The 10,045-nt window shown below is 41.8% G+C and overlaps 1 protein-coding gene across 4 annotated transcripts in view; it reads left to right on the plus strand.

The window, feature by feature from the left end:
* The window catches only part of NTM (neurotrimin), a 452,901-nt gene that overhangs the window by 324,032 nt on the left and 118,824 nt on the right, over positions 1 to 10,045 (plus strand). For all 4 annotated transcript variants that reach the window (XM_019628243.1, XM_019628244.1, XM_019628245.1 and 1 more), the window contains exon 3: positions 7,762 to 7,887. In XM_019628243.1, coding sequence (XP_019483788.1) covers positions 7,762 to 7,887 — 126 coding nt within the window. The remainder of the gene's footprint in view (positions 1 to 7,761; positions 7,888 to 10,045) is intronic.

The following is a 10,045-nucleotide window of genomic DNA, read 5'->3' on the forward strand; positions in this document are numbered from 1 at the left end:
AGGTGAAGTAAATTTGCCAAGGTTACCCAGTTGAGTATAGTTGGTAGAGCCAGGACCTCAACCGCTACTGTCTGTTGCCTCCTGTAGTATAGGCTTCGTATCTTCGTACACATCATGGATTTCTGCATTCCCTTCTATCTATGCCCATGTAATTCCGCTCCACTTGAAGCAGCTTCACAGTTTCTGCCTATACGGCTGTTTCTCATTTGTCGACATCCAAAATAGACTCTCTATCTAAGGTTAAGCCACTCTGGCACTCCTAGTCACTAAGATGTTCCCTCTTACTAATTCACAGAACTTAATTGTTGTCCCTTTCATTTAACATTCAATCACATGCAATTTTGTGACAGATTTTGCTTTGTTATTCAACTTTTTGGGATACTTATAGGCACTGTTTCCACAAACAGATTGCAAGTTCATGGAAGGCCAAGAAAAAATGTATATTTCTATATACCATGATATAGCTAACAGACAGTTGTGTACATAGTAAGTATTCACTAAATGTTTACTGAATGACTTTTGGCCCAACCTCCATTAGCAGCTATTCTTCTATTAAAGATTATGTCTATGGATGTATGTGTGTGTGTGTGTGTGTGTGTGTGTGTGTGTGTTTGATGTCTTCTTTGCCTAGAATGTCTTTCTTCTTCTTCCCAGAATTAACTTTAACTTATCTTATAGGGCTTAGCTTAGTGTCACATACCCAAGAAGACTTCCGTGGCTTCATCTCCAGGCGGGCTTAGAAGTCTACCCTCTATATTACCCTTGCAGTACCTGAACACTTTATTTGTCTTTCTCATATGTCACAATATGTTAAAAGAATTTGCTTCTGTACCTGTTGTTATGTCTCTAGACTGTGAACCCCTTGGGGACAAGGATGGAGTCCTTTTTAGTGTTATGTTCTTAGTGCTAAGCACAATGCTGGTATATGAAAATGATCAGTGAATGTCAATAAATTAATGAATGAGTGGATGAATGAATGAGTGAATAAGTGGATGAACAGAAACAAACAAAGCAATCCTAGTATGTTTCTAATGGCCTGCATGATAAAAAGAAGTAAGATGCAGAATGTATCTGTGGAAAAATATAACAATATAAGTAACCCATTCTTAGCTGTTCAAAACTTCCTCATGAACATAGATTAGGTAAGACTATAGTGCATCCTTATCAATTCAATTTAATTTTAAATACCAACAATGTGCTAGAGACATTGCCAACGAGAAAATAACACTTCTAATCCCCCAGCCTCTTAGGCACAATGCCACTTGAGTTCTGACAGTTGGGATTGCACCTCTGGCCAAAGCACCTCAGCTGTATGCCAGGGATGGTCTGCCTTTCAAAATTATCCAGGAACAATTTTCCACCTTCAAGTTACACTCTTAGGCAGGATTGAAAGGAGAGCAAGCATTTCACCAACTTGACTTCATAAGTTGGATAATTTCCAAGTACAACTGGAGGGAGACAATTCTAGATGATTCTTCCAAGCATGAGGTGTGATTGTATCATTTAATATACTTACTGTGCTGACAGCTCTGGCCCAAACCACCTTCTATTCTACTTGGGGACTGTCCATTGTTCTCTAGTGTATGATTAGCAGATTAGCTATCATGTAAGAAGCCAGTAAAATGAACTCCCAGTAAGCCTTTCCAAAGCAAGAGTAATTCATTACCCGACCTGATTTCCACTTAAAATGTACTTTAAGCACACTTCCAACTACAAACCTTAAATCACCCTGTGTTCACAAAGTCCATCATTTTTTTATTTTATTGCATGGCGTTGGCGTGACATAATCCCTTGCAGAGCATCTCAAAGTGTTTTACAGATCAATAAATTACTTACCTGCGCAGTTGAAGCAATGCTTACAAGGCCAGCACGGTCATTCTGCAGGCAGCCTGTCCTCCAGGAAGCAAGAAAGGCTGTGTGGGTGCCAAGAATGGGCAGGAGCAAGGGCCAGGCAAAGGTATGGGGTGAAGAAGTGGTGGTTCAAGAAGTGAATGGTCTTGTTAAAATTCTGTGAATAAAATGCATCTAGTGTAAATGATTTTAGAACTAAGAGAGATTAGAAATTTGGATCTTTCAGTCAGCAAATCAACTGTTCAGTCATTAACTTATCAATTATCTTTCTGTCCTGGAAGATTCAGTCTAGCTTATAAAATGATATAGCCAGACATTGCAATGTGGTGTCTTAAAAGTCTTAGATCATGTATTTTTCTCGAATTAGTGTCTTGGGTTTTTCTGGATAAATACCTAAGAGTGGAATTCCTGGTTCATAAGGTAGTTCTATTTCCAGTTTTTTGAGATACCTCCTTACTGATTTCCATAATGACTGCACCAATCTGCAATCCCACCAACAGTGCACCAGGGGTTCCTTTTCCCCACAACCTCGCCAGCACTTGTTGTTTGTTGATTTATTGATGATAGCCATTCTGACCAGGGTAAAGTGGTATCTCATTGTGGCTTTTATTTGCATTTCCCTAATGATTAGTGAGGTTGAACATTTTTTCATATGCCTGTTGGCCATCTGTATGTCCTCTTTAGAGAAATGCCTCTTCATATNTTGTAGAAAGATCATACCTCTCTCCATAAGGTGGGTTTCTGAGCAGAAGCAAGAACATCTAAAGGGGCAGAGGTAGCTAACCTATTCCTGAACTTGGAGAAAAATGTCCCCTGTTGAAAATAAAGTGGCATCACAGAAACTGCAGGCCCTAAAACTGAAATGTGTCTAAAGGATTCCTCCAGCTAAGGCCAGAGCTGCCAGAAGTGCCTGGCATTGTATTCTGAACCAGATGGCAGTTTCTGTCTCTTTCTTCTGAAGATCTTTTGGAACTTTTACAAAAATATTTCTGGAGGAGAGGGACAACTATGGGGCATGGGATGTAATAAAAGTCACATATACAGTTGTGTAACTTTTCTTAGCTGGCCACTTGAGTTTCATGGGCATCAGCTACAGTCTTGCTTTGGGAAGAGAGAGACATAGTAAGATGCCAGATGTCAAGGTAGCAAAGGAAACTGCTTAAAGAGGCCTTGTGGCCAAGCCTCAAAGGATAAGGCAAGTCCCTGTCTGCTGGGAACAATAGGAATAGATAATTCCTGGTGAGGAGAAATTAGAAACAGGAGCGATCAAATCTTTTTTCCAGCCCCTACCTGTGAGATGGATGTGAAGAAACTGTGCATGTCAAAAGACGTTATAGATGTGCTCTAAAGAAATCCTGGTCAGCAATTCCAGGTTGGTTTTTACAACAGACAATTATGCTGTTTACCACTAATTGATTGAACTCTGCATTATCTCAATCACAATAGCATTCATTTGTAGAGTGATTAGCAGTTGAATTATAAGTGTTTTCAATTATACCCACATATTTCATTTGATCCCGAAAACCCTGAAGAAAAAGGTTGGGTCTGAATTCTGCCATTTTCTAGTTTAGTGGCTTGGAGCAGATTATTAACTATTTAAATCCTCACTATTCTTGATTAAATGGGGAAATATATAGAAAGTACTTAGTACTTACTAAGTGCTCAACAAATATTAGTTTTCTTCCTCAAGGAATAGTAATTTTGTTCTCTCTCTCTCTCGCTCTTGCTCTCGCTCTCACTTTCTCTCCCCCATGAAATTATATAGGTAAATCAGGTTATTGACACCCTTTGTGGTGGTATTATTTTAATTTTTGAGGACCTCTAGTTTGTGTAAAGTTTAGGTGAATTTTTTAGGGACATCTTATTGGAGACTCTGCCATTGTCTCACCTCCTGTATGATGACCTTGGGTTAGTTGCTTAACCTCTCTGAATATCAGTGTCTTTGCTGAACAATGGGGATAATGACTATAAGTTACTATGAGGATTTACGAGAAAGCATCAAATGTTAATTAAGTCCCCAGCAAAGTGCTTGGCATAGAAGGTATTGAGAGATACTTCCCTTCCCATCCTGCCTCCCCTCCCTTCTTCATGAACTGGTCCCTAAAAAGCTGGTCCTGTTTGGGGGTGGGCTATTAAGTCAGTCATGTGCATTCAACTCAAAGCATGTGCCATTATACTAGAAGGTGGAAAACAACCAGTCCTGTTCGGCTGTCAGACCCATATCACGTAGCAATAATTCCCCTATGCTCCCACGTTAAATGATGAAGAGATACGTCGTAGCAATTTCTTGGATGTTGCCAATATGATAGAGCACTTATGGTTACAGGTTGGTTGCTGTGAAATTCAATTGACACTAATAAGCCCGGAAGCAGGAAAGTATGGAGCAAGGAGTGCATGGTGTTTACTTCATTCTCCTATGTCCCTATCAGGAATGACTAAACTGGGTCAGGGAGCAGAGCTCATGAAAACTCCCTTTCACATTTCAGCTCATCCTGCAAGGAGCATATTCCAAACTTCAGAACCAGTGGTTTATGACTAATCCCGAGTAAATCACTAGCTTTTCTCCCAGGGCTTCATGATTTCCAGCAAACATGAATGGTTTTAATATGGAGGGAGAAAGAATGAGATGTAAGAAATGACAAAAGAGTTCTGATAAAAAGAATAACAATCNAAAAAAATACTTGGCTAATAGAGAGTAGACTCAGGATTAGAGTCTGAGTCGGGTTGGCTCTAGAGCCTGACTGCAGTGGTATTCTGGAGATTCTTAGCTGGCCTTCAGTGCATATTAATTCATGCAGATAGAGATAGATTATAATGTTTGGTCAAGAATAATGAGAGAAAAGAGCAAAAAGGGAAATGGGAGAGGAGGGGTGGCCTGATGTCTCAAACCAAGGACTTTAATCTTTATTTCCTGGGTGATGGGAGCCAGCAAACTTTCGCATTTTAATTAATTCACTCATTCACAATCGGTCATTCAGCCAGTATGCATTAAGAGTCTGTTTCATGGAGGGCACAGCGCTAGGTACTATTTGAGACACAAAGGTGAGGACAAGATGACAGACCTCAAAGCCCTCTCAAGAGAAAATCGCAGCCCTAAATAATATTTGAAACCTGTGCTAAGATATCAATGGAGTACAAAGGAGGGAGAGGCAATTGCAACTGTGCAGGTACCAGAGCGGCAGTGGTCATAAATGGCCTTGTGGGGGACAGGTCATCAGTGGCCTGTATTTCTCTAGGACCTAAATGATGAGCAGATTTTCATACGAGTGGCACTGAGAAGCAAGAGTGTAGCAAGAGGCAGAAGATGTATCATAAGCAAACGCATGGAGTCAGGAAAGGGACAGAAAACGGCATGCTGGACCCGTCAGAGCCCACATAGCTGTAGCATTAGTTCTAAATGATAAAGGGCCTTGAATGACCCAAGCGTGGATGTTTTAATTTGATGCTATGAACAACTCTGAGTAATGTGACATAAAACAGCATAAAACATCTCTGGGAGGGGAGGAATCCAGGAAAAGAAAAAATGCCACATGGGGAGAGTTTGGGTGATTGCACAACATCGTGAAATTGAGTTGTTCACATAATTCATATGGAGGAGGTTTATTCCATGGTAGAAGATGTTAAGGGGCTTAGGTTCTGAGTTTTTGTCAAGCATGAAGCACAATATCTGTGTCTATATGCCTCTGTGTGATTGGACATGTTTTGGACAGGGCGGCCAGGCTCCCTGATGTGCACAGATACATGAATGCTGTTCGGCGACACACATCTCGTGCAGCTCTTGTGGGTACAGGCAGATGCTGGCATGAGGACCATACAGTTGCATTTCCCATAGTAAGCAGTCAGGTAGTCTTTGCTCCTCGGAACCAGGAAAGGAGAAACCCCTTTCCTGAGTGATGCTGGGGAGCAGATGGCCTTCTGTCAAGATTCATGGACATCCTGATGGGCCCACTCTCACCTGCTGTGAGCTGATGAGGGAGAAAGAGAGTTNGAAAATAATTTTATGGTTGGGGGTCACCACAACATGAGGAACTGTATTAAGGGGTCACAGAATTAGGAAGGCTGAGAACCGCTGGCCTAAGGGATCCAAATCAGCATCAAGGGCATGAGGATAAGGAAACAAAGTGCAATGCATGCTTATTAATGAGCGTTCCCAGGTGTGTGGAGTGTGGGAAAGGAGTGGAAGAAAACTTTAAGAAGGAAGGATAGAAACAAAGACTAAGGGAAGATATCTGCATGATACCAGCTTTTTGTGAAGGCGGAAATCCAATACAATTAGGAGTGATTGATTAATGATTAAGGTAGAGGACAGATGAGCAGTGAAATTTCCAGCCAATCTGCTTTTTGCGTGAAGGTTACATTCTAGCCTTGGAGGAGGGAACAAGGTTGATGGTCAGCTTCCCTGGGATCTCCAGCAAGACAGATGGCATTGTGTGCTGGGTGCATGATGTGCCCTGGGATTCACACAGTGTGATGGGTCAGAGAAGTGCTTATTCAAGGAAAGAAACTAATGTGAAGAAACCTAAAAGAGCTGGCTGGAGGGACCACTTAATTTGCAAAGAACTAATGAGTCAAAACCAGTGTCAATAGAACTGACATGGCATGTATTAATGATTCCAATTCCAAGGTTGCTACAAACATGTAGCAGGTTGGGAAGGTGGTTCCCTTGAACAACCATTATAATTCCTATAAATATCTGTTGAGCTTTTTCTATGGATATAAATATAAGTAAGCTGTGGCTCGGGCTGCCAAACAGCTCATGGTCTAGTAGGAGATAACATAGCGGGATAAGTGCCAGGAACTGGAGTTTGGGGGAGCCTAATAAGTGACACTCTTATTTACAAGGAAATTGGCAGACAAGACAAATGAATAGTCCTACATGAAGTAAATGTCACATTCACTAGGTGCCCACAGGCACCTGCTGCTGTGCTGTGGGGTGTATCTGCTCCTGGGGGACACTGCCCCTGTGACACATGCCTGAGGAGGGGCACAACAAAACATAGCTTTCTAAAGGAAGCCTGGCTCCAAAACGGAAGACTGAATGAAGTGTGGGACCCTGTCCCCAAATTTACCAATTAAAATGAACCCCTCCCCTCCTGAGGGAGATTGATTTAGGGAATGGAGAGAGAAAGAGACCAAGAATGTTCTGGCTAACTGACCTTCCTTACGACTCACCATCAGGCCTGTGAAATGTCCTCTGGGGACAGGGATGAGAGGCAGCGGTCAATTACAGTTATGCAGGGGTGCAGAGAAGAGTTGGGGTAGGAAAATCTGCAACAAAGTGGCATTTGATTTGTACCTTAAAGGGTGACTGAATGTTTTTAGGAAGGACATAAGGAACAATATAGATCCCAAATGCTTGATGACCAGGAAGGACATGATGTGTTGGGGATGACAAGGGGATACGTTGAAGTGGAATCACTGGGCATATCAGTGGAAACATAGGTTGATGCTTGACTCTGAATGGCCTGCTCTGCTAAGATAAAGTACGTGGATGTTATCAGGTAGGCAATAGGGAACAATTGGAGGTGTTTAGGCAGAGGTGTGATAGAATCAGAATTACATTATATAAAGATGACTGAATGCAGTGTGGAGAATGACTTGTGTATATGTGTTGCAGTGGGTGGGGGTGAGAGTGCAGACAGGAAGAGGGTGGAGGCTAGAAGAGGTATTGCAGTATTGCAGTGGAAACTATTCCCATTCGGACTCCCTGATTTTGTGTTTCAATAGCAGGGAATGGAAGCTAAATTCAAGGTAAAATGTTTCTTTTGTGTTTAGGATAATTCCTCCAATTTTTCATCCTGTAGTCCCTATATTTCAGTCCCTGGGCTACTCTGCCTACTGCTACTTTAAGACACAAAGAAGCATTTCAACAGGAGTTTTATTTTCTTTCTACCTGTTTTGTCTCCACAGTATCTCCCAAAATTGTAGAGATTTCTTCAGATATCTCCATTAATGAAGGGAACAATATCAGCCTCACCTGCATAGCCACGGGTAGACCAGAGCCTACGGTTACCTGGAGACACATCTCCCCCAAAGGTAAGAGAGCAGTTTGATGCATCATGTCATGAGAGGAACTAGGGGAATTGCTGGCCATGAGTAGGAGGTTATGGAGCTGGTGACTTCATGCAAAGGGTCCTGTATTCTTGGTAGCCTGATAGCAATGTGCATGGCTCTGCAGAGAACTTTGGTGTTCTCTGCAAGACAGGAATATCCTCTCAGATTTCAGCATTCATACTTGAGGATCTCTTCAATCCCTGGGAACTGAATCCCAGTTGTTGGTGGGTGAAATGGTGGTAAAATATTCTGGGAGAGCTTCACTTGCCATATTTGATGTCAGGACAATTCTCTTTGGTGGTATTGTTCAGCTGGTTGTTTTAAGAGAGAGAAAACACAAAAACACAATGATGAATGAAAGCTTTGAATGGCCATATTTCTAAAAGGAAAATTTCCAAATCTGTATTTCTTCGTTGCCAAATATGTGGTCTCTAGTCCATTAGTTGTTTTGTAGTTTTGTTGCTGTTTAATCCTAGATAACTAAATTGCAAAACTTACTTTTTCTAGATATCTAGATGTTGTGTATAGACCAGATTAAGTGTTGTTTTGTGCTTTCATGGATTGAACATAAAGCCTCTAGAATTTAAGGTAGATGCCATTTGCCGTTATGCTAGCTTTTATTCAAGGTATATTAAGTTATTTGTTCTTCGGTATCCATTGAGTGTTTGCAATAGTCTAGACACACTTCTAATTGCTGGGGCTATACAAATAAAAATGTACAAGTTTTTGCTCACATTCTCATGAGAAAAATGACCAAAAAAAGAATATACAATGTAAGGTGGTGATAAGGATGAGAAAATAGAACAGTATATTGACAGAAAGACACAAGGTTTGGTCAGGGAAAGTCTTTGAAAAGGTGACGTTTGAGCAGAGACATGTATAAAGATCCTTAATGTCATTGCTTACTGCTGGTTAATATATATGTATATAATATATGTATATATGCATATAGGTATGTGTATATAGATATGTATATAGCTATGTGTATTGCTGAGTACTGAAGACTTAAGGATTTTAAAGGAATTCTAGTGGGAGCTGTTTGCTGGGTGTTGCATGTTGGGTCCTCCAAAAACCGACCCTAAGAAGGTGATTGGCATGCAAGAAGTTTATTCGAGATGCTCTTGGAATCAACCCCGTGGAAGGCAAGGAAGAAGGTTGGGCAGTTGGCGAAACTGAGTTGCAGTGCAGCCCAATGGAATATCTCACCTGACCTTGTGGGGAGTTCTGAAGCTAGGATGACCCTTCAGAAATGCTCTGTTGAAAGGAGGAGGCTGGCTTTTGATTCCAACACAGCAGTCAGTCTCTGAATTTGGGTTGTCCCCAGAAGGGCTGTGACCTTGAGCCAGGCACCTTTTTGCATATGAGATCGTCCCCATAAGGTTGCAGCTGAGAGCCATCCACCAGCAGCATGTTCACCCCGTGGGGCAGACACCCTCTCTTCCTGAAGGTGGCAGTGCATGGCAGTGTCCCCTGTACTTGGACATTAAAAAAACAGTTTAGGGCTATGAATGGGTCCCAAATACCAAATTCCCCTTCTCAAACAGTGGCAATTGGCCCTGATAGAGGTCCTCAGAGCAGGCATGAGATTTTCAGTGTGTTTAGCCTGAATTCCTGGCCGGCCATTACTGATGCAAAAGGATCAGAGACCCACTAATGTCTCTGCCAGTCTCTTGATTTGAAATGACCTTAAGTGTGGTCGGGCCTAAAATCTGGGAGGAAACTTCAGCTGTGCATGAGATCATTCATGATGGAACGTGGCCCTGGGGTACATCCGAAGGAGGGGCCATCCAAATGAACAGACTTTCTAAGACTATGTTCATGCCATTCATCACTGCTTAACACTGAGTCCCCAGTCTATTGGATGCCAGGGTGGTCCTTGCCATTAGAAACTGCAGGACATTTATCATCCCAAGCAGACTTGCTTTGCCCCGCCCTCTCACAGGTTTCCCACCTTCTCCTGTTTGATGTCTTTTCTCATTTCCCCCTCTGGCCCTTCAGCTCTTTGTCCTTTTCTGGGAGTTGTTTTTTTGTTTTTTTTTTTCTCCTCCGTACTTCTCTTCTGTCTTGCCCTTTTTTGCTTTTTCCTTTTGTTCTTTGCTTTCCCTTTCTCTCACAGCCTTCTGAATGTTTCTGTTTTAAT

This window comes from Hipposideros armiger, unplaced genomic scaffold (assembly GCF_001890085.2).
Source record: "Hipposideros armiger isolate ML-2016 unplaced genomic scaffold, ASM189008v1 scaffold_767, whole genome shotgun sequence".
Lineage (NCBI taxonomy): Eukaryota > Metazoa > Chordata > Mammalia > Chiroptera > Hipposideridae > Hipposideros > Hipposideros armiger.